The 25,130-nt window shown below is 49.4% G+C and overlaps 1 protein-coding gene across 2 annotated transcripts; it reads right to left on the minus strand.

Moving 5' to 3' along the window:
• Nucleotides 1-311: 311 nt before the first annotated feature.
• LOC102945393 (aquaporin-12) lies at nt 312-12,171 on the minus strand. Of its 2 annotated transcripts, XR_006283821.1 has the most exons (4): nt 11,340-12,171; nt 8,984-9,100; nt 7,772-8,113; nt 312-1,333 (listed from the first exon to the last, which is right to left on the minus strand). XR_006283821.1 is itself a non-coding variant. In XM_037909523.2 (3 exons), exons 1-3 carry the CDS (start codon nt 11,944-11,946, stop codon nt 7,953-7,955), a joined length of 885 nt encoding a protein of 294 aa, XP_037765451.1. In that variant the 5' UTR covers nt 11,947-12,171; the 3' UTR covers nt 7,530-7,952. The 2 variants fall into 2 exon arrangements, 1 of the variants encoding a protein (XP_037765451.1); XM_037909523.2 differs by lacking the exon at nt 312-1,333 and having other exon boundaries at nt 7,530-8,113.
• Nucleotides 12,172-25,130: the final 12,959 nt, after the last annotated feature.

Here is a 25,130-nt window from a genome sequence, read left to right on the forward strand (position 1 = left end):
CATACGCTGCCAGGCTTTGTCATGCAATGATACCAGATTATTTGCTACTAGCATGGCGTGGTAAAGTGTCCCACCATGGAGGATGGAATAAGGCTGCTCTCCCCAGAAACCTTCTGCAAAGGCTTTTAGAGTACCTCCAGGACAGCTTCATGGAGATGTCCCTGGAGGATTTCCGCCCCATCCCCAGACATGTTAACAGACTTTTCCAGTAGCTGTACTGGCCACGAATGCATCCCAAGTCCTCAGGGCTACTTAATCATTAAAAAACACTTGCTTTTATAACATATATTATATTTAAAAGGTACACTCACCAGAGGTCCCTTCTCCGGCTTGGTTGGGTTGGGAGGGTATTTCAGTCAGGGTGATAAAAAGATCCTGGCAGTCAGGGAGAACAGTGTGCTGTGTGCTCTCCTCAAGCTCATCGTTGTCCTCCTCATCCGCAAAATCCTCAGGCATGGCGGAGAGTACCCCATCATCGGAGTCCACGGAGAGGGGTGGGGTAGTGGTGGCGGCCCTCCCTAGAATTGCACGCAGCTTTGCGTAGAAGCGGCATGTCTGGCGCTCTGTCCTGGAGCATCAGTCTGATTCTTTGGTTTTCTGGTTCGCTTGTCTGAGCTCCTTAAGTTTCACATGGCACTGTGTTGCGTCCCTGCTGTAGCCTCTATCCCTGATGCCTCGGAGATTTTTTGAAATGTTTTGGTATTTTGTCTTTTGGAACGTAGTTCTGATAGTATGGATTCCTCTCCCCATACAGCGATCAGATCCAGTACCTCCTGTTCGGTCCATGATGGAGCTCTTTTTCGATTCTGGGACTGCATGGTCACCTGTGCTGATGAGCTCTCCTGACCAAATAGGAAATGAGATTCAAAAGTTCCCAGGGCTTTTCCTGTACACCTGGCCAGTGCATCCGAGTTCAGAGTGCTGTCCAGAGCAGTCACAATGGTGCACTGTGGGATAGCTCCCAGAGGCCAATACCATCGAATTGCCCTAATTCAAAACGGTGATGTCGATTTCAGCACTAATCCCCTTATCAGGGAGGAGTACATAAATCCATTTTAAGAGCCCTTTATGTCGACAAAAATGGCTTCATTGTGTGGACAGGTGCAGGGTTCATTCAATTTATCGCTGCTAAATTTGACAAATCTGTAGTGTAGACCAGGCCTAAGCGTAGTTTTTGTCTGTCTTTACAACTTCACATTTTGCCCTACAGATTTCTGAGAGCAGTAGAATTCCAGTAAAGATATAGCATAACTTGTAAATCCAGTTTTCCTTTCCCCTAGAGTTTCTGGAGCAAAATATCTTGTTCGCAGTCCATGCAAGAAGCTGCACTGAGCTTTGTGGAAGTTCAAAGGGTGAAAATTAGTGTCAATCTACCACCTGTATTTGACACTGAACGGTTTTGCTTTTACTTACAACTGAACGTTTGAGCCTTCTGCCGATAGCCCCTGCTTGCCAATAAGTGATGTCATTTGTAACCCAAGCAGCATCAGGGTTGCACAATGGCAGACTAAGTTTCACCAATACATGTTTAGGACTCGCTTCCTACTAATCCACAATGTTCAATGTTTAAAGAGTTTTTGTCCAGCATCACAAGAGATTTACTCAGATCAATTAATAAGTGGAACTACCTGCAATACACTGGAAGCTGCACATCAACCATCTTTAATGGGTTTGCATTACCCTTAAAACTCCAAATAAATAGGGTTGGAGTATTTTGGCAAATGAGCAGTTGAGATTTATTTTGCGGAAAAACATTTAACTTGATGTACTCTATTACCCTTCACACTGCTATTTGGGGCATTCAATGCCTTCTACAGGGCTAACACTATCCAATGGCTGGAAGTTGAAGCAAGACAAATTCAGACTGGAAATAAGGCGAACATTTTTAACAGGGACAGTAATTAACCATTGGAACAATTTACCAAGAGTCATGGTGAGCTCTCCATCACTGACAATTTTTACATCAATACTGGATGTTTCTCTAAAAGCTCTGCTCTAGGAATTATTGGAGGGCTGTTCTGCGGCCTGTGCTACACAGGAGATCAGACCGGACGATCACCATGGTCCCTTCTGGCCTTGGAATCTATTAATTTACTTGTTAAAAAGGGCTGAGATTTTTCAAAGCAGTCTGTGGGATTTAGACACATCTTTCATTGATTTTAATGGAATATGAATCTAAATCTCAGACCGTTTTGAAAATCTCAGTCTGGGGTTTAAAATACCTTGAAGGTCCCCTTTTGCCCTCCCTGGAGCCAACAGGACAGGATGCAATGAAACAGACAGAATCAAGTCCTGGCAGTTCTGTGCAACTCACATTATTCACCAGTTTTTATCTCCAGCTCAAACACTCCTGGTACCCGAGTTTTCAGTGCTCGGTTAAACAAGAAGAAGCAGCTATTCGCTGGGAGAGCTTGAAGGATCCTTTGAACCTCGCAGGGTCTCATTCAATCCTGCTGCTAGATCCCCTCCCTGGCACATTTCTGGCTATGTTTGAACATGCAATTGTTTTATTCAGAGATTCATAGATACTAAGGTCAGAAGGGACCATTATGCTCATCTAGTCCGACCTCCTGCACAACGCAGGCCACAGAATCTCACCCACCCACTCCTGTGAAAAACCTCTCACCTATGTCTGAGCTACTGAAGTCCTCAAATCGTGGTTTAAAGACTTCAAGGAACAGAGAATCCTCCAGCAAGTGACCCGTGCCCCATGCTACAGAGGAAGGCGAAAAACCTCCAGGGCCTATTCCAATCTGCCCTGGAGGAAAATTCCTTCCCAACCCCAAATATGGCGATCAGCTAAACCCTGAGTCTATGGGCAAGATTCACCAGCCAGGAACGAATTCTCTGTAGTAACTCAGATCCCTCCCCATCTAACATCCCATCACAGGCCATTGCGCCTATTTACCATGAATAGTTAAAGATCAATTAATTACCAAAATCATGTTATCCCATCATACCATCTCCTACATAAACTTAAGGAGTTTAATCTTAAAACCAGATAGGTCTTTTCCCCCACTGCTTCCCTTGGAAGGCTATTCCAAAACTTCACTCCTCTGATGGTTAGAAACCTTTGTCTAATTTCAAGTCTAAACTTCCCAATGACCAGTTTATATCCATTTGTTCTTATGTCCACATTGGTACTGATCTTAAATAATTCCTCTCCCTCTCTGGTATTTATCCCTCTGATATATTTATAGAGAGCAACCATATCTCGTCTAAACCTTTTTTTAGTTAGGCTAAACAAGCCAAGCTCCTTGAGTCTCCTTTCATAAGACAGGTTTTCCATTCCTTGGATCATCCTAGTAGCCCTTCTCTGTACCTGTTCCAGTTTGAATTCATCCTTCTTAAACATGGGAGACCAGAACTGCACACAGTATTCCAGGTGAGGTCTCACCAGTGCCTTGTATAACGGTACTAAAACTTCCTTATCTCTACTGGAAATACCTCCCCTGATGCATCCCAAGACCGCATTAGCTTTTTTCACAGCCATATCACATTGGCGGCTCAGTCATCCTATGATCAACCAATACTCCGAGGTCCTTCTACTCCTCCGTTACTTCTAATTGATGCGTCCCCAGCTTATAAATAAAATTTTTGTTTTTAATCCCTAAATGCATAACCTTACACTTCTCACTATTAAATTTCATCCTATTACTATTACTCCAGTTTACAAAGTCATCCAAATCTTCCTGTATGATTTCTCGGTCCTTCTCTAAATTGGCGATACCTCCCAGCTTTGTATCATCTGCACACTTTATTAGCACACTCCCACTTTTTGTGCCAAGGTCAGTAATAAAAAGATTAAATAAGATTGGTCCCAAAACCGCTCCCTGAGGAACTCCACTGGTAACCTCCTCCAGTCTGACAGTTCACCTTTCAGTAGGACCCGCCGTAGTCTCCCTGTTAACCAATTCCTTATCCACCTTTCAATTTTCATATTGATCCCCATCTTTTCCAATTTAACTAATAATTCCCTATGTGGCACGGTATCAAACGCCTTACTGAAATCTAGGTAAATTAGATCCACTGCATTTCCTTTGTCTAAAAAATCTGTTACCTTCTCAAAGAAGGAGATCAGGTTGGTTTGGCACAATCTACCTTTTGTAAAGCCATGTTGTATTTTGTCCCATTTACCATTGACCTCAATGTCCTTAACTACTTTCTCCTTCAAAATTTTTTCCAAGACCTTGCACACTACAGATGTCAAACTAACAGGCCTGTAGTTACCCAGATCATGTTTTTTTCCTTTCTTAAAAATAGGAACTATGTTAGCAATTCTCCAATCATACAGTACAACCCCTGAGTTTACAGATTCATTAAAAATTCTTGCTAATGGGCTTGCAATTTCATGTGCCAATTCCTTTAATATTCTTGGATGAAGATTATCTGGGCCCCCTGATTTAGTCCCATTAAGCTGTTCGAGTTTCGCTTCTACCTCAGATATGGTAATATCTACCTCCATAACCTCATTCCCATTTGTCATGCTACCATTATCCCTAAGATCCTCATTAGCCTCATTAAAGACTGAGACAAAAGTATTTGTTTAGATATTTAGATCACATAGACCTGCCTTTTCCTGGTGACGGTGCTATTCTCCAGTCTATCCCCTGTTCCCTCTGGCTGCAAGTTCTTTCCATTCCTATTCTCCCTTGTAATCCTCTTCAACCCATCCTGTATCCTCCTAGAGCTCATATTTGGTGTAGTCTCCATTGACTCTCCCCCTTTTCCTATAGGACTAGCCGCTCTTCTCCTCTTCCTTGGCCTTCCATCTTCAGTGACTACCTGCTGAGCCCCTTCTTCATTTTCCAACTCTGCAAACCTGTTCTTGAGCTCTATGTCTCCTTCACTAGCCCATCTTTTCCTCTACCTGGTTCTTTTAGTCACATGCTTCCACTGACCACTTTCCTCACCCAGCAGTCTCCCCTCAGAATTCCTCAGTCCTGCTTCCATCTGCAAGTCTGAGCTTTTCCCTTCAGATACCTCATGTCTTTGCTCCATAATCTGCTCGAACCCCTTTCTAAACTCAACCAGACTTTCCACCTGCATCTCCAAACCTTCGATCTTTTCCTCCATCAGCTCTATCAGACGGCACTTCATGAGAGAAAACTCTTACCAGGTGCCCCCTCCAGGATCATGTGCATACCGCAGCTTCCACATCCAGTCATCCTCATTGTGTCTTCCGCTACATGGGTCACTCCCACTGCTGTATCTGTCGTAGCCTTCTCACCTAAATCCTGTTAATCTTCTCCTCCAACAGAGCTCCCACTGAAACTCCCCTGTTTACAGCTCTCTTTGCTAGCTCCTGTGCTGCTGCAGCTGTCTGTTATTATTTGTGCTCCAGGAGCACATAGGAGTCCAGCCAGGGACCAGTCCCCTCAATTTTACCAAACCAGCTCTTAGTACCAGGTAGGAAAAGGGGCTGATGGTAAACCACAGTTTTGCCCTACAAAGTCTCCTGAGCCCTTAAAATGCCCAGTTAATTCTTAACTCTGCACCCTTGAAGGACTCACCCCAGTATCCGCACTTCTAGCAGAGAACTGGCCAAGCCACACTCTTGTAGCTCAGTGCAATGCTCAAATTGGGCCCAGGGAGCACTGTTGAGCAGCACGTGATGTTCCTTCTACAGCCCTTCCAAGCCCTGCTGCCCAGCTGGGTCTTGGGTCTGGATTGGTCACATGAGGTGGCCGTTTACAGCTTGGAAGCTCGTCTTGACCATTTATCACAGAACAATCACACGTGCTGGAGGGATGCTGCCAGGGGTGAAAGTCACTTAAAGGACTTACCGGTACGCCACAGTCCTGAGTGGGGGCGAGGTCTCAACTGGAAGAGGTGATTTAAAGGCCCCGTGGCTCTGCCTGGGAGCCGTGGGGCCTTTAAATCACCCCGGAGCTACCAGCTGCAGAGGCAGCTAGGAGCCCCGGGGCTCAGCGGTGAATTAAAGGGCCCGGGGCTCCAGCCGCTGCAGAGCTCCAGGCATTTTAAATCCCTGCTGAAGCCCCGCTGCCAGAGCTCTCGTGGCGCTTTAAAGAGTCCGGGGCTCCCCGCAGTGGCAGGAGCACTGGGCCCTTTAAATCATCACCAGGGAAGCCGGTCTTATCTGGCATGGCGTACCGGCTTTTGCCGGTAAGCTTTACCAGACCGAACCTGCTTACTTTCACCACTGGATGCTGCACGTGTAAACCCAGCCCATGCTACAGAATCACTGTCTCATGACCCCAGAGAAGAGAATCACCTTGCACACTGCAGGAGTTGATAAAACCGGTTGGAATTCACAAGTGAGACAACAATTTTGTCCTCAGTTTGTGCATTTGAGAGTTCTTGGCTCTGCACAATATTAGGGACTCTCCCATGAAGGGGCAGGTATTGCATAACAATTGGGGCGCTTGATCACAGGGCCCTCAGATCATAGAACCTCATCGTTTCCCTTGTCCCCTTCTGGGTTCTGCGTGGAGCTGGCAAGGCTGGGCACAAGAGCTCAAAGTCAGCGTGCTGAATGAACCGGAGTGGGGGCCTCATTTGGGAACAAGACCTAGTGGGGCCTCAGATTAGTCTGTATAACTTCCCTGGCACACAGCACAGCAATAGAGAAGCATGACTGGCTCACATGTATTGCAAACCCACTCTGTTCCCTAGCACAGCACAGCTGCAGGGCCATCCCGGGGCCCTTGAGCAGGACCCAGCACTCACTTTGCCAGCCAGCCAGTGCAGTCAGCAGATGGGCTGGATTTACAGATAGGCTCTTAAGGCACATGAAAATAATGGTTTCATTAACAAGGCCCCTCCCCTCTCCTGCTGGGTAACAATCTGGCCACTGATTAGCACCCCAGAGACTTTGCCAGCTTTGTGGAGCTGAGAAACAATCAGGAGAAACCATAACTGAGAAAAACAGCAAGTTCAGTCATCTCCAGCGCACACCGAGCTGTTCTCCAGGGCTGGGGTTGCTCATGGTCCACCTGATCCTGTAACTCAGGGTGTGGGTGTCTCCTCTGGGGTGAATTTCCCCCTTAGAGTACAACCCGTTATCTAGGGGCAGCAATTACAGCCGGCTTTCCCGCTCAGCTTGTATCACTATTGGCAAAGGAGAAACAGACAGCCCCTGTGGGGCTGGGCTAAGCCTGGGGACTGGATTCACCATCGAGGCTGGAGTGAAGCAGGAAAAACTTTCTGACACCCAAGCCCCTCTAGGACAGAGGGGCCAGTTGTGAAACGGTGCAGGACACTTTGGAATGGGCTGTTTCACTGAGCAGTCACTGCTTTGCTTTCTATTTTTAAAAGGACAGTGCATGGATGTTCCAGGGGAAGAAATTAATGTGCCACTAGAGACAGATGCCTAGTGGGGACTTGCTCCACTATCTGGAGGTAACATTTGTATTCAATGGCAGTGACATGACAGGGTTTGAGCCAGAGAGTGGACAGACACGTGTGGGCGCAGCCCTGAGACCCTGCAACAGCAACAGCCCTTCCGGTGGGGAGCGAGATGGGTGGATGCCTGGCTGCACTGAGGGAGCAGAACGGTGGTGGTGATTTCTTTCCCCCTGGGGAGATGGGCTGGGGAAGGTCAGGAAGGAGGGGTGTGCACTGGGTGGAAGGCACGTGCCCTTTAGGTCGTGCTTATGGCACAGTATTGGAGCCTGTGATCTGACCAGCAGCAGAGTGGTGTGGTGTGCACGGTAGCTGGCGACGTTCTCTGGGGGCTTTCACAGCCAGATCTCCATGGGCCAGCACTGAGGGATTGCTCTCATGTGGCCAAAACAGCTGGTACACTTACACAGTGGCATGAAAAGCCGGTGGTGCCCCCAGCGAGCACTTGCTCACACATCACAGAGCTGGCCAGGTGTCTTCAGTCCCAGCTCCTGTCACTCTGGCCATGGGAGGGGCCCGATGGAAGGGAGAGATGGGCAGCGGCTAGGGGACCCTCTCACACCCTTCACTCAGCTCTGGGGCTTGGTTCACAGCTGCGGCTGCCCTTCCCCATTGTCTTCTGTCTGTTTGAGCGCAGGCACAGCCTTCCCCTTGGGCGTCCGGTATTTGCTCTTCGGGCTGTAAAGAAGGTTCTTCTGGAAGAGCCTTGGGATCGTCCCCTGGTACAAGAGAAGGGATGTGAGCATCCCTGAAAGCAGAAACAGGGGGATTAAGCCATGTCATTTACCATCTCCCTGTCCCATCCTTTGACACACACCACCCAACCTCTCCTCGGGCCAGATGGCACCTGCCCCAACTGGACCAAAAGCCGCTGGAGTCTCTGCTACTAGCACATGGTACTGTCAAACGCCAGAACAGCAAGAGGATTTAACAGAGAAGTGTTCCACCTGCAAAAGCGGGGCTGGGATTGGTCCAGGTCACAAAAGAATGGCCGAAGTGAATCCGTTTTCTTTGGAAGCAGCCGTCTGGTGCTGCAGAATATAAGCTTCATTTCACAAATTACATATCTGGGGCTTATGGCTGTGAGGATAACCTTCAAATTACAGACCGAGTGAAACTGCCACAGCATGGTCTTCCTGAGTCTGCAGATAGCCTGCAACAATATAGCTCCACGAGATGTGATCTTCACCATGTCTTTAACCCTGTCATCTCTCCCACCCCTCTAAGTCCCATCTGCCTCATGCTTTGCAAAGTGCCACCCCTACCCCAGCCAGTGTTTGGCAAATGACATTTAATGCGGCTCAGTTTTGGTGTCGCAGAGTTCCAGCCTGGCTGATGGGGAAGAGGGGTGCTGGGAAGGGCAAGGAGCATCTGGCTCCAATGGCAAGACTAGCCTCCCCCCATAATAAATAAGAACACAAGGAGTTGCCACATACCAGCCGGAGTTCCCAATTTCTATGCTCAATACTTGTCCCTTTCATGCAGATTCACTAACATGGCAGACATGCTAGAGAGGCTCCACCCCAGCCACATCCTCTGCCCCACTCTCTAGGTTGTGGTCCAGCATGGCCAGTCAGCAATACCTCCTGCACCTACTCGTACCCTGAACACAGCTCACCTGTGAGGGGTCCCAGCCAGTAAACCTGGATGTATTCTTGCAGGATGTTCCCAGAGCAGTGAAAAGTAACCATGGAGGCCAGGGTGGGGTTGAAAAAGGCCCCTGTGAAAGGCCCAGCTGTGAAAGAAGAAAACAAATAGTGTAATGGGTCTCACTTGTTTGACATGGATTTGAACAAATGGGTATTGGGCAACAGGCAGGATTTGAGAAGTTCTACTGCCAGAACTTTGTGTTTGAACTTTCTGAAAAAGCAGAGTCAAGTCACCTTGAACAACCTTAACTCAGCCCAACACGCCTGCCTCCATGTCAAATAGATACACACCCCGCCTCCTAGCTGCACAATGTCCAACCTCTGAAACCGACACAGTTCAAACCACAAACCCTACTAGCACCGGACAGCCTGACCCTCATGTCCACTGTGGCTAATGCTGCAGAGTATACATTACCTATCTGCAAGGGTAAACAGCATATAAGATATCTGCAAGGAAAGGTGATGAGTGAGAAGTAAAGGGTTAAACTGGCTGTAAAACATCACCACCTAGCAGTGGAAGGTGAAATGACTGCTGAATGGTGTTCCTCGTGTGCTAGTGCTACTGTCTTGTCAAGGAGCTAGAACTAAAGATGATCTCTGGAGGAGACCCCACTGCCATAGATGAGCAGGTGGGTAACGTGCAGGTTCACATGTTGAGTACATGCAGCATAGCAGGGCTGAGTGAGCGAAATTGTTAAGAGGTGACTTGGTCACAGTCTACAAGAACCTATGTGGGGAAGAGATTTCTGACAGGAGACAGACAGCTTTTCAGTCAATAAGAAAAAGGCAAAACAAGGGCCAGTGCTGGGAAGCTGAAACTAGACAAATTCAGAATAGAAATACAGGGTTTAAAAAAAAAATCCACTGAAGGTAAATAACGACTGGAACTGACTTGCCTAGAGGCACGGTGGATTCTCCATGACTTGAAATGTTTAAAATCAAGACCCGGATATTTTTCTACATTGGTTAGGCATAGAAATCCCTGAGTGAAATCCTTTGGCTTGTATTACACAGGGGGTCTGGCTAGATGGTCATAATGGGCCCTTCTACCAATGAACTACCAATCCTGGAGATGTATGGTGTATGAGCAGTGCTTAATTTGTGCTGGGACTTGCCAGGGCTGAGCCCTGGCACCTCTGGGCCTGGCAGTTCAGAGCCCCGGCAGCACCACTGGGCTTGGCCCATCTGTTATGAAAGTAAAAAGAACTGCTTGAGCCCCACCCCCTCTTTCATTACACATTAAACGTTGTGTCTAGGTGTCTAACTACCAAGATCTTGGGAGGAGAGTGGGTGGTCACACAAAGGTGGGGTTAAGATTGTTTTGTGGGGGGAGGTGAGGAGTGGAGAAGAGAGGTGACCTTAACTGTGCATTGCTGTGCTTCCTGATGTTTATTTTTGGAGTGTAAGCTTCCCTTTGAATTTTCCTGGCTTCGAGGCACGTGTGTTGGTAACTCTTCCCCTTTGGTTTATGGATCTAGAATTACAACCTTATCTCCATATTAGCAGCTGGGTCTGGGAACTGCCTTTGGTTCTGAGCTATTCTCCCATCCCCTGAGCAGTAGGTCAGCAACCCCCTGATGTACGGCACTGATTTGAAAGCTCAGTGCTGGTCGGGGGCTTGACAGACCCATGTGGGCCAGTCCTCCAGCTGTCTCCTTTTGACCAGCCAGAAACTCCACCGAACTGCACCCTAGCTTGGCTCCATCCCACTAAGCCTCTCTCCCCCGTGACAAACACATCCTTCTGTCTCCTGGGCTGGGGGTCTCCGGGCTCCACAGAAGGCAGCAAAGCTCAGTGTGCAAAATGGTATTGTGCTTTGGGTCCTAGCTTGGGATGTAGGTTCAAGTCCCTGCTTTATCACAGACTCCGTTTGACTCAGGCAAGTCACTCAGTCTCTCCGCTCCCATCCGTACAATGGGGATAACAGCACTCACACGCCATGTGGAGGGCTGGCTGATGCGCTCGGATATTACTGTAAGGGGGGGCCATACAAGAGCCACAGGTAGGAACATTTGTCCTCTATTCAGTGCTGCACTCTGTTCCCCTAGCATGCAGGGGGCTCCTAATATGTAGTGGATGTACCAAGTTCATGGGAAGCCCCATCTTGAGTAAAGACTGCCAGCTGTACCTGCTCAGATGCTGATTTTAGCAACATGAGTAGAGTTGAATCCAAACTAGCACTGGCTGTGAGCTAACCACTACATAGCTGTAGGTCCCTGGAGCTGAAAAGCCAATGCATTAGCTCCCCGAGTTTCATTAATGTTCCTTTCTTGTATTTACACCAAGATGTTACAGGGGGGGAAAGAAATGTAGAAAGCTCCTCACCTGTGTAAGCCAGGGTGGTCACAGTCACTGCCAGGATGGGCGCTCTGTACCGAGGGTCATTGTGCTGGAACTTGAGAGCCACCAAATGGAAAAAGAAAGAGCAGACACCTTCCACAAAGATGCCATGGTACAAAGAGGTATGGATAGAGGAATTGCAATCCAGGGCCATTAGATTCTGGATGAGGTGGAAGTCAGTCAGCTCCCAGGACCAGTAGTGTGTGGTGAGAATCCCAGCTGCCTCCATTCCCACATACTGGACCAGAAGTTTGACAGCAGTAACCACAAAGGAGGAATCCATGACCAGGAATTCTTGGAGAGTGACAGTGGGGTTAGCAGAAGCTCCATCAAAAGACACACCATGAATCAAGTAGAGAATGAAGCGGAGGGTCAGAATCACATCTGGGCCAAAGCCACCACCCCAGGGACCAATATCCATCAGCATCCTCAGCTCAAGGCAGCAAGCACACAACTGTAATGAGCTGACCAGTTCTCTGACAAGATCACGGTACACTCCAAGAGGCAGAAGTCTCTTGGAAACCTGCCTGACCACCTCACAAATAGCCACAACTGAGAGAAAGAAGGCAATGGAAACATTCAAACCCGCCATAACAAGCCCAACAGAGATGGCAAAGCATGAGTGTCACAGTCCAAATAACAGATCAACCTTTTCTTCCTCTTCTTTATAAAGGCACTTTTAAGCCAACGTGGCACAGCCTGACAGGCCCCCCAGTCAGCAGGGTCAAGGGAGTCTTTGGGAAAATCCACACGTGTGGCTATGCAAAGCTTTTAAGGAGCAGACAGTGAGATTCTCCTACCTACAGTATCAGCTACAGCCAGTGTTGTTAATGCTTGCTGCTCTTTGCTACCCTCACCAGCCTGCCTGTCCCTGTGCCTTCACCCCTAATCAGAAGGGAGACAACCACAGACCCCATGTGACTCACATATCCTCTCTCCTCCTTCTGCTTTAACCATCAGCACTTGCTGCAATTAGAGAACCAACGACCTGCAGCCTGGGGTTTGTTCAGAACTTGTCTTCAAAGTTACACTGCTGGTTTGTTTTACAACTGGATCTAGCAAGTGGGTCCAGCAGCTCTCACCCCATGGCAGTAAATCTGGGAAAGCCCAGCTCCTGCCCCAGGGTTATTATTTGCGAGGTTTTGTTATGAGCCTTTGGCTGCTTTGTTCTGGCCCAGCGGGTCATTCACTGCATAGATTTGCTAACTGGAGCAGAAAGCAGCACTTATGTCGTCTTTGCTTCGGGTGGGCAGAATATTGGGCAGCTTCTCTCTTTGTTTCAGTGTTTGGGATTGGTTATTGTACAGCACCTTAATGGTTTTTATATAGTTAGGAGCAGAGAGCTCACAGTGAAAGCCCTGCGCAGTTAACGAGGTGGTGATGAAATGCAAAGGCAGCACAGAGCTTGGGTATGAGTAGGGAAGGACAACAAATGGAAATCTCTTTGCATACCCAGGCCAGGGAAGGCTAACTACATGGAATCCTGAAGAGTCTCATCACTGCATTCCTTTTAGGTCTCCTCCCTCCTCAGCTTCTAAAACACAACTGTATCCTCCAGGCTTCAGAAGTGAAAGACTCTCCTCTGAGAACCAATGTTCCATGTTGATCAGGTGGCCGGACACACTAAAGTTCAGGTTTGTCTTTCATTGCCCTCTTGCCCCAGGAAGACAAAGCATACCCTAGGAAGCAGCATAGAGTCCTTATTGCATGCTGGATACAACAGAAAGAGGATGGAGGGAACTGAGACACCAACAAGGAAAAGGAAAACCAGAGCAAAGATGATTTAGGCCTGGTCTACAGTAGCCTTTTATACTGGTATAAAATAAGGTGTGAAAAATCCACATCTGAGAGATGTAACTACATTGATCTAACCCCGATGCAGACAGCACTTGGTTGATGGAAGAATTCTTCTGTCGAATCCACCTTGGGAAGGTGAACTACCTACACCAACAGCATAGGTAGCAGCTACATTGAAGCGCTACAGCGGCTGTAGCATTTTCCCCTCAGCGATCCATGGGTAGGAGACAAGCTCAAAGACAAGTTCCCAGCTCACTCTCCCAAATGTGATAGATTTATTTGATCCCTGTCTCTAGAGGAGCAGTGGAATGGATATGCTTAGCTTTGCACTCCACCACCATGGGGGGGAGGGATAGCTCAGTGGTTTGAGCATTGGCCTGCTAAACCCAGGGTTGTGAGTTCAATCCTTGAGGGGGCCATTTAGGGATCTGGGGCAAAAATTGGGGCTTGGTCCTGCTTTGAGCAGGGGGTTGGACTAGATGACCTTCTGAGGTCCCTTCCAACCCTGATATTCTATGATTCTATGTCCTGAACCCCCTGAAACCAAACTCCACGTAAACTGGTCTTTAATCCAGAACTGTTTTAAATCCTGGAATACCTGAGGAAAGCAATAGCAACTAGCGGTGACGCGATGCACCGTGCTTGTTGCATATACAATTCCAGAGGCCTATAGCAGTGGGTCGTCTCTTTAAGTAGGGTTGTTCCTAGTGGGCCACAGAAAGACATATTAAGAACTAAACTGTGGCAGGGTTGAATGAAGGAGATGTGTGATTTGAACTCTTATGATGTAGACAATCAAATGAACAAACTGAAGCACAGACCTATGAAAAAGACAGTTACTGGTGTTCTTTGAGATGTGTTGCTCATGTCTATTCCACAATAGGTGTGCGTGCTCGCCACATGCACCGGTGCTGGAAGTTTTTCCCCTAGCAGTACCCGTAGGGGGAGTGCCCTAGCGACCCCTGGAGTGGGGCCTCCATGGCACAGCATAAGGGGCGCTGCACTCTCCCCCCACCCTCAGTTCCTTCTTGCCAGACAACTCCGACAGAGGGGAAGGAGGGCGGGATGTGGAATGGACATGAGCAACACATCTCAAAGAATACCAGTTACAGAAAAGGTAACTGTCTTTTCTTCTTTGAGTGATTCGGGGGGAGGGATAGCTCAGTGGTTTGAGCATTGGCCTGCTAAACCCAGGGTTGTGAGTTCAATCCTTGAGGGGGCCATTTAGGGATCTGGGGAAAAATTGGGGATTGGTCCTGCTTTAAGCAGGGGTTTGGACTAGATGACCTCCTGAGGTCCCTTCCAACCCTGATATTCTATGATTGCTCATGTGTATTCCACAATAGGTTATTCCAAGCTATATCTGTAGGAGGTGGGAAGGAGTTCACAAAGTCTCAGGACAGAGAACAGCCCTACTGAACCTGGCATCCTCCCTGGTCTGAGAGAGAACTGCAAAATGCGAGGTGAACATGTTAACTGAAGACCTACAAATATCCTGAATGTGGACATGGGCCAAATAGGCAGCCGACGAGGCCTCTGCCCTAGTCGAGTGCGCTTTCACAATTGGTGGCGGAGGGATTCCCGCCAGGTCATCAGAGGTACGGATGCACAAGATGATCCAGTTGGAAAGCCGCTGAGTGGAGATCAGCCAACCTTTCATGCACTCAGCCAAGGTGATGAACAGTTGTGAGGACTTTCTGAACGGCTTAGTCCGCTCCAGGTAAAAAGCCAGAGCCTGTCTCACATCCAGCATGTGGAGGCGGTGCTCCTCACTGAACGCATGGGACTTGGGGCAGAGGATCAGTAGAAAAATGTCCTGACCCATGTGATAGACGGAGACCACCTTCGGGAGGAATGAAGGATGTGGGCGAAGCTGGACCTTATCTTTATGAAACACCGTATACGGGGGCTCAGAGGTCAGTGCCCTGAGTTCCGAGAACCGCCTAGCTGATGTGATCGCCACCAGGAAGGCCACCTTGCACGAGAGGTGTGACCAGGAGCACATGGCTAGCGGCTCAAACAGGCGAGACGGGCCAACACCAGGTTTAGGTCCCACTGGGGACCTAACATACGGGAAGAGACAATCCAACCCCTTAAGGAATTGGCCAGTCATAGCAAGGGAAAATACCCTTTGGCCCTGCACCGGCGGATGGAAAGCTGATATGGCCCCTAGGTGCACCTTGACTGATGAGGGTGCCAGGCCCTGGGCTTTAAGGTGAAGGAGGTATTCCAGAATAAGATGGATTGGGGCAGCCACCAAGGAAATGCCCCACTTGTCCACACATCTGGAAAACCGAGCCCACTTTGCCAAGTAGGTTTGGCACATGGAGGGCTGCCTGCTTTCCAGGAGGACGCGCTGAACCCTTTCCGAACATATCCTTTCCTCCCTATCTAACCATTGAGCAGCCATGCTGTGAGGTGGAGTGCCACTGGGTTGGAGTGGAGGAAAGCAAGTCCTGGTCCCAGGAGAGCAGGTCTGGGCAAGATGGCAACGGCCACGGCGGGGCGACCGCCAGGCCCATGAGGGTCCCGCACCAATGCTGCCTGGGCCATTCTGGTGCAATCAGAAGGACCCGGGCCTTGTCTAGTCTTTATCTTTTCCAGGACCTTGCTGATCAGCGGGAATGGGGGAAAGGCAGAGAAACTGACTTGACCAGGTCAGGAGGAAGGTATCAAAGATAGCGCCCCGTCCCAGCCCCCTCCTGGAGCAGAACTGGGGACAGCAACGGTTCTCCTGAGTCACAAACAGGTCCACCGGGGGAGTTCCCCACACGTGGAAGAGTCTGTGTACCACCTCTGGGTGGAGAGGCCACTCATGCTGAATGGAGAAGTCCCTGCTCAAGCGATCCACCTGTGCATTCCGGGCGCCCGGCAGATGGAAGGCCTGTAGGAAGATGATGTGGGCTATACAAAAGTCCCAAAGCCTGAGGGCTTCACAGCAGAGGATTGGGCCCCACCTTGCCTGTTAATGTAGAACACTGAGGCCGTGTTGTCTGTGAGGACCCTGACCACCTGGCCCTCCAGGTGCGAGTGGAAGGTCACGCATGCCAGCCGTACCACCCTGAGCTCTTTGATGTTTATGTGGAGGGTCAGATCCTGAGCCAACCACAGACCTTCGGTCTGAACGTTCCCCACATCCCGTGAAACGGAGGAAGCATCTGTGCCCCTCAAATATATGAACGTGGAACTACGCATCCTGCAGATCAAAGGCGGCGTAGCACTCCCTGGCATCCAGGGAGGGGATGATGGAGGCCAGGGAGACCATGCAGAACTTGAGCTTCACCATGTACTGGTTCAGGCGTCGCAGGTCCAAGATGGGCCTGACCCCCGTTTTGGCCTTTTGGATAAGGAAATAGCGGGAGTAGTACATCTTGCCTTTGAACTCCCCCGGTACTGCTTCCACAGCTTCTGGGCCCAGAAGCCACCCCACCCCTGCTCGAGCAGAACCTCATGTGAGGGGTCCCCAGGAGGGATGGGGGTGGAGGTTGTTGGGCGGGAAGGAAGTAAACTGGAGGGTGTAGCGCTGGGAGATGGTGTTGAGGACCCATCGGTCTGAGGACACCCGCGAGCACTCCGGGAGGAGAAAACACAACCAATTGGAGAAAGGAAGCTTTATTGAGGGTGGATCCCTGATGAGAACTGGCAGGGTGCCCCTGGGCGTCCCATCAAAACCACCTTTTCCCCGCTTGCTTGCTCTTGGGGGACCCAGACTGGGGCGCAGGCCAAGACTGCCTCTGCGGGCACCTCTTATAGTCCCTCGACTTCTTATAAGCAGTCTCGTATTTTGAATGGGTGGCCTGAGCGAGAGTCTGCTGCGGCTTGAAATTAGGTTTAGCTGGAGCCAGAACATAGAGACCCAGAGTCTGGAGAGTCATGTGGGAGTCTTTCAGGCCATGCGGCTTTGTATCCATTTGTTCCGCAAACAGAGCTTTGCCGTCAAATGGCAGGTCCTGCAGGGAGGTCTGTCTCTCGATGGACAGCCAGAGAGCAGGAGCCACGACGCCCTTCTCATGGACACCGCAGAGGCCATGGACTGCGCAGCCGTGTCTGCTGTATCCAAAGCTGCCTGCAGGGTTGCCCTGGCAGCCACTGTGCCCTCCTCCACCAGCGCTTTGAACTCTTTCCTGTTGCGCTCCTGGAGGAAGTTCTTGAACTTGGGCAGGGAGTCCCACAGATTGAACTCATACTGGCCCAGGAGAGCCTGGGTGTTTGCCACCCATAACTGAAAGCTTGAGGATGAATACATTTTTCTTCCAAATGAGTCCAGCCTCCTTCAATCTTTATTTTTCGGAGTAGGGGCTGGTTGGCCCTGCCATTCCCTGTGGTTGACCGACTCGACCACCAGGGAGTTAGGAGCAGGGTGGGTGTATAAGTATTCATGCCCCTTTGCGGGTACAAAATACTTGCATTGTGCTCTCTTAGAGATGGGGGCCAATGAGGCCGGAGTTTGCTACAGGGCATTTGAAATTTTCGCCACCCCTTCATGGAGAGGCAAGGCTACCCAGCACAGTGCCGAGGAGGACAGTACATTAAACAGGGAGTCAGAGGGCTCCTCCATCTCCTCTGCTTCGAGGTGGAGGCTTGATGCCACTTTAAGAGTTCTTGATGGGTCTGAAAGTCCTCCTGTGGGACGGAGGGAGGAGTGGCCATAATTGCCTCATCCGGGGAGGGTGAGAAGGACGGTGTGGTACTTTGCATGTCCACAGGCACTGGAGGGTCCACCACCTGGTCCATCTCCAGGCACGGTGCCGAGTGGTAGATACGCTGGAGGATAGGGATAGGATACAGAGGAACCTAGACAAATCAGAGGATTGGGCCAGAAGAAATCTGATGAGGTTCAACAAGGACAACTGCAGAGTCCTGCACTTAGGACGGAAGAATCCCATGCGCTACTACAGACTAGGGACTGAGTGGCTAGACAGCCGTTCTGCAGAAAAGGACTTAGGGGTTACAGTGGACAAGAAGCTGGATATGAGTCAACAGTGTGCCCTTGTTGCCAAGAAGGCTAAAGGCATTTTGGGCTATATAAGTAGGGGCATTGCCAGCAGATCAAGGGACGTGACCATTCCCCTCTATTCGACATTGGTGAGGCCTCATCTGGAGTACTGTGTCCAGTTTTGGGCCCCACGCTACAAGAAGGATGTGGAAACACTGGAAAGCGTCCAGCGGAGGGCAACAAAAATGATTAGGGTACTGGAACACATGACTTATGAGGAGAGGCCGAGGGAACTGGGATGGTTTAATCTGCAAAAGAATGAGAGGGGATTTGATAGCTGCTTTCAGTTACCTGAAAGGGGGTTCCAAAGAGGATGGATCTAGACTGTTCTCAGTGGTAGCAGATGACAGAACGAGGAGTAATGGTCTCAAGTTGCAGTGGGGGAGGTTTAGGTTGGATATTAGGAAAAACTTTTTCACTAGGAGGGTGGTGAAGCACTGGAATGCATTACCTAGGGAGGCGGTGGAATCTCCTTCCTTAGAGGTTTTTAAGGTCAGGCTTGACAAAGCCCTGGCTGGGATGATATAATTGGGGATTGGTCCTGCTTTGAGCAGGCTGTTGTACTAGATGAGCTCCTGAGGTCCCTTCCAACCCTGACAGAATCATAGAATATGATGTATGTCCCACTGACTCCTTTCTTGGGGGTCTGGAGAGGGAGGCCAATGGTCCTTCTGAGGCTCTGATCACTGAGCAAGCCCCCACCAGGGGCTGCTTCGGGGGCCATGGTGCCCACTGGTACCACTGGGCCAGCCACAGGGCCCGGTGCTCCTGCACCTGCTGGGACACCGGTGGAGCCGGCTGTTTGGCCTGGTCCATCGATGGACGACTACGAAGAAAGGATGGGCTGACATACAACCTGCAGCTGTCCCTGGACAGGGAGGAGCGGCGGCATTGGGAGCGATGCCGACTATGGGACCACAATCCTGACATGGAGGACCGATACCGTTGGTAACAGCTGCTCCTCGATCGGCTCCAGCGGGCAGACCTGCGAAGGCAGTGCCGTAGCGGGATCCTGGAGCAGGACGTCAAACAGGAAGGACGTTGACGTTCATGCCGTGACCAGCTGTGATAGCCCCTCCGAGACGAGGACCCTTACCGTTGTCTGCCTCAGTCCCGTTGGTGTTCGCTACTCAAGGCGGAGCCATGCTGAGGGTCTCGGTCAGACAGAACCCAACCAGCCTGGTGGGCCTGAAAGGATGCTGGGCGGTGAATGGCGTCATGAACGTTCCCTCAACTGAGACCGGTACCGAGCTGCGGGTGACTGTGGAGATCCCAGTGGCGGCTTGCCTCTGGACCGCGGGGCCGACATTGGCTGTGTTCCTGGTACTCACATGGACATAACATCCCGGGCCGCCTGCAGGGCCTCCGGTGTGGAGGTGTCAAGTTTCCTTCCCCACTCTGAACTCTAGGGTACAGATGTGGGGGACCCGCATGAAAGACCCCCTAAGTTTATTTCTACCAGCTTAGGTTAAAACTTCCGCAAGACACAAAGTCTTTGCCTTGGATTAGGTAAAACACTGCCACCACCAAGCGTTTTCGACAAAGAACAGGGAAAGGACCACTTGGAGTCCTATTCTCCCAAGCCCTACACCCCCTTTCCTGGGGAAGGCTTGATAATAATATTGTCACCAATTGGTACAAGTGAACACAGACCCAAACCCTTGGATCTTAAGAACAATGAAAAATCCATCAGGTTCTTAAAAGAAGAATTTTATTTAAAGGTAAAAGAATCTCCTCCGTAAAATCAGGATGGTAAATAATTTACAGGGTTATCAGATTCAAAACAGAGAATCCCTCTAGGCAAAAGCTTAAGTTACAAAAAGACACAAACAGGAATACACATTCCCTCCAGCACAGTGAATTTACAAGCCAAAATAAAGAAAAACTTAATGCATTTTCTAGATAGATTACTTACTAACTTTACAGGAGTTGAAGGGCTTGTGTCCTTGATCTGTTCCTGGCAAAGGTATCACACAGAAAGACAAAAAACTTTTCCCCCTCTCCAAATTTGAAAGTATCTTGTCCCCGCATTGGTCATTTTGGGTCAGGTGCCAGCGAGGTTACTTTAGTTTCTTAACCCTTTACAGGTGAAAGGATTTTGCCTCTGGCCCTAGAATGGACTTTATAGCACTGTATACAGAAAGGTGGTTACCCTTCCCTTTATATTTATGACAGGAGGGCATCCGGACATCCGGGGAGGCCTGCTCCAAATGGGCCGGGCTACTCCGCTCGACTTGAGTCGGAGGCCTAGAGGCTGGTGGGGATCAAGGACTGCCTGACATGGATCTAGCCTCTGTCCCAGGTTTACTCTGGTGCCGCGGTGAAGAAGTCCTCTTCCTAGCCTGGAATGGGGAGTGGTGCCGACTAGTCGATGATGCTGAAGGGTTGCCGCGCACCAACACTGTGGCGCCCAGTGCCAACTTGGAGCGACGCTCCAGAGCCGGGGTCAGAGCCAACTCCATCAGAATAGACCGGAGCCTAATGTCTCTCTCTCTTGGTCAGAGGCTGAAATGACTTGCAAATCTTACCGTGATCGCTGAGATGGGTTTCCCCCAAACAGCATAAACAGTCCGTGTGTGGATTCCTCACTGGCACAGATCACCTGCAAGTGCCGCAAGACTTAAAACCTGGGGCACAGGGCATGCCCTGGCCCGGGCGCTCTAGCTAAACTAAACTAAACCAAACAACTAACTACAGGTACCAACACTGAACGAACAAACAGTTTTGGGGATGAGCTACAGCAAAGCTGGAGCAGAGCAGTTCCGAAGCACCTTCACTGGCCGCAAGAAGGAACTGAGGGTGGGGGAGCACACAGCACCCCTGATACCGTGCCATGGAGGCGCCACTCCAGGGGTTGCTAGGGGAGAAACTTCTGGCACGGATACACATGGCGAGCATGCAAACCTATTGTGGAATACACACGAGCAATCACTGGAAGAAAAAATCAAGTTTGGTATTAGTATTAAATATTTACACAATAGCTAATAGAGAGGAAGAATGACCCAGTGCTTTGGGTATTAAGTTTGGGACTCTGGAGCCCCAGGTTGAATTCCCTGCTCTGCTACAGACTTTTGCATAACCTGGGGCAAGTCAATTTGGTGTTTCTCAGTACCCCATCTGTACAATGGGGATAAAAGTACTTCCCAACCTTACAGAGTGCTGAGAGAATAAATACACTGAGTGCTCAGAGACTATGCTCCTGGGGAGCATACAAGTACCACAAAGAGAAATGTCAACCCCTAAATACCCCAACAGGGATCATGGCCCATTGTGCTGGGCACTGTACAGACACAGAAAAGAGAATCCCCTTAACCAGACATTATCACCTTCTTCGCAAGGGTAAGTCTCTCACATTGTGTAATCAGCATGTTAATATCCACAAAGAAACCAAGGTCCCAACACAGCTGTATTCAGTTTTATTTTCCCCTTCATACAATTTATACAAAAAAATCCCAGAAGACAGGTATTGAATTAACCTTGAGCTGAGCTTTAGGCACTTTACAGTTCAAAATGGCTCCTTTGTTACTGAGTTAACTTGCAGAACACACCAGGACATGAAGACAGAGTATGTACATATTAAACCAATCACAGAACAACTCCTTGACCCCTCCTCCCACCTAATTGTTATTGTGGTGGAAAGGAAACAAGGGTTCTTTTCAATGAAGGCACAATAGTTAATTGTGAAGATATAAACAGCCACCCTGGGTTTCTTCCCCACATCAGTGTTTGCAGAAAGAATGCTTATGTCCCTCTGTTTTCACCTTTGACTGCTGCTGAAATAAGCATGTGTTGTGCCAGGCATTCCCCTCATGTCTGTTAATACCCAGGCACCCATCATGGCAGCAGCACAGTGCTCTTGTTTTAGAAATTCTTGTATTCAAAGTATGGGACAGTGCGATCTCCCTATCATGGGCTGGGCCCCTGAAAGGGCAGAAAGCCAGCCAGCCTTCTAAGGAAGGCCTCCCCACAAAGAAAAGCCTCTTATACTGGGTTCTCTGCATAAGCTTTTCAAGCTCACAATGCTGCAGCCAGGCTGATCTCCAACTAAACCCAGCTGACCTGTCAAGAGGCCCTGTGAGGAGGTGCGAAAGCACCAGGAAGTATAGGGGACAGTTCCAGCTGGAACACCACACGACACATCAAATCCTGTCGTTCTTATTCAGGGAAAACTCCTTTCGTGAGTCAAAGGAGCTCCCCATGAGTAAGGATTGCAGGAGATCCGGGCTTACCACCATAAAGGGCAGGTCATCATGTCTGAATAGAGAAGATTGAAAGACTGTTTGTACAGATAAGTAGTAACTTATTCCTTGGTTCAGAGAAAGGGATTCTGATGGTAGCACACTACTGGTTAGGCCAATCCAGAGCAGACAATTCCTGAGATCAGAATAATTCACTTCCCCTAAACAGATGTTCCCCACAACTGCCATTCAGGACAAAACCACACTCCTTATAAGGACTCAGCAGCTAGTGAAATCCCCCAACTCTGCCATCACCAATTAACTTGAATGCTTTGCTACAGAATGACCCCTTCCTTAGGAGCAGGAGGCAGAGTGGTAAGCCAGAGTTCCCACAAGATTTTTTTTTCCACATCTGAATCTGTCACATATGTCCTGAAGGACAATCTGTCTGAATCTTGATTCCAACACAACAGGGTGGGTTTAATATTCCAGACACACAGGCAGTGTCTAGGCTATAGAAGTTTACCATTCCAAGAACCCCTTGATCCTGCTGACATACTGATATAAACACTTCATGTCCCCACACAGAAGTGCTCGTCCTGGAGTACGTGTGTACCAAATACTATTCAGCAAGCATGAACACTGGCTCAGTCTACACCATTATAGAGGACACAGGCATTGTGGAGCTGAGCTGACTTGAATTCTTGATTCTCCAGTTACAAGACTGGACCAGGATACGTTGTTTTAGGAGGAACAAAGTGATGAACTCCTGATAGGAACCTGGAGGTCATCCTAGTTCTCTCCTTAAGTACATGGAGTCTGGTGTCTTTTGACTCATGCTACAGTCACTCAGCTCAACACCATAAGCCCGGGGTGGGCAAACTTTTTGTGCCGAGGGCCACATCTGGGTGGGGAAATTGTATACAGGGCCGGGCCAAGGGGTTGGGGTGCGGGAGGGAGTGCAGTGTGCAGGAGCGGGCTCAGGGCAAGGGATTGGGGCAGAGGAGGGGTGTGGGGTGTATGAGGGGCTCAGGGAAGGAGGCTGGGGTGCAAGAGGGGTGCAGAGTGCAGGAGGGAGCTCAGGGCAAGGGGTTGGGGTGCAGGAAGCGATGGGGGCTCAGGGCAGGGAGTTGGGGTGCAGGAGGGGTGCGATGTGCAGGCAGGGAGTTGGGGCTCTGGCCTAGCGCCGCTTACCTAAAGCGGCTCCGGGGTGGCATCAGCGCGCACCGGGGCCAGGGCAAGCTCCCTGCATGCCTGCCCTGGCCACACCACGCCGCTCTGGGAAGTGGCCGGCACCACATCCCTGCGCAGCCCGGGGGCGGGGGGGGGAGTCACAGGCTCCACGCACTGCCCTTGCCACGCCTCCAGATACCTCCCCAGAAGCACCCATTGGCTGTGGTTCCCCGTTCCCGGCCAATGGGAACTGCGAGGGGCGGTGCCTGGAGGCAAGGGCAATGCACAGAGCCCTCTGCCCACCCAGGGGCCCCAGGAACTTGGTGCCAGCTGCTTCTGAGAGTGGCATGGGGCCTGTGGCACCATGGGGGGCAATCCTGCGGGCCGGATCCAAAGCCCTGATGGGCCGGATCCGGCCCGCAGGCCGTAGTTTGCCCACCCCTGCCATAAGCATAAAAGCACAGGAAGACCTAACACTTTCAAAGCAAACACTTCTATTGCACTGGTTCAATTTTCCAGTGTAGATATTGCCGTAGGGAGCTGATGTTAATATATGATCCTTAAAAACAAACATTTTTAACCACTGTTACAAAAAGCAGCCACTCTAGCAACCTGCCAAACTCCCTCATTTCTTCCTAGCTTACAGCAAGAAGAATATATTTACCAGCAGAATGAGGGAGGATTTATGCCAAAACTTTTCCAAGACTGAAAGGGTAAAAGTCCAATCATCTGTTCCTTTTAAAACAAACCCTTCTCATTCTTGCCCATTTCATGCATTTTAAAAGTAAAACTACCTCGGAGCATGCTTTAAAAGCCAGGCTTAGGAAATCACATTGAAGCCTTCAAAGCTATGTCCGGTCCCTAACCTGTAATAATGTGTATGGCATATCCTGCAACTGAATGGCATTTAACTCAGGCTCAAGGGAGGACTTGGAAATACATTAAGTTACTAAGAAACAATGAACATAATTACCAAATTATGTAACGACAGCTATAGCATCAATTAGTTTCCTATCTCATGTTAGTGCACAGGAAACACTACAGAACCAGGTACGCAGCACAACTGGAGTGCACTGAAATACAAAGGCAAAACCATCTGAGAAGCAGTCCAGGATAGCTCCATTTGTTGAAGTATTGTTGCTCAAAGCCTGATAAATATGGCCCTATTCCCATTTTCATTGAAATCAACAGTAGCTTTGGTATTGATCTGAATGAGAGCAATGAATCAAAGTCACCTGTACACTTGTACTAGAAACCTGTACCCAGTGGGAACCTTTATCAGCCAGATTCCCACTTTCACAACTCTGGATATTCTGGGACCCCCCCGCAAAAGGCCTAAATATGCAGGTTACAGATGAGTTTTTTCAGCCTTTCCCAATGAACCAAAGCTTTGTATTTTCACTTGCCTTTCCCAGTTTCCAAAGACAGAGGTAAATTAGCAACCCTAGTTTCTCTCCAACACTGAATTTATCTTTAGGGCTGTCAAAATTTGCAACAATTATTTTTAAATACTTATTTTAGGCATATGGCCAATTTTAGGCTGATGTGGACTGGGGACATTAAATGGCACTGATGCTTCCATGAAAAGCAAAATAAAAGATTTGAATAAACTGAAAAGTAAAAAAAAAAAAT

Source organism: Chelonia mydas, chromosome 9 (genome assembly GCF_015237465.2).
Source record: "Chelonia mydas isolate rCheMyd1 chromosome 9, rCheMyd1.pri.v2, whole genome shotgun sequence".
NCBI lineage: Eukaryota > Metazoa > Chordata > Testudines > Cheloniidae > Chelonia > Chelonia mydas.

What these genes read in the sequence shown, in the direction of transcription:
- LOC102945393 (XM_037909523.2), bottom strand. Translation starts at nt 11,946, where the DNA reads ATGGCGGGTTTGAATGTTTCCATTGCCTTCTTTCTCTCAGTTGTGGCT. An exon ending in GACCACCCTGGCTTACACAG is followed by an intron (nt 9,101 to 11,339) that starts GTGAGGAGCTTT and finishes CTTCTTTCACAG; the next exon opens with CTGGGCCTTTCACAGGGGCC. An exon ending in CTGGCTGGGACCCCTCACAG is followed by an intron (nt 8,114 to 8,983) that starts GTGAGCTGTGTT and finishes TTCTGCTTTCAG; the next exon opens with GGATGCTCACATCCCTTCTC.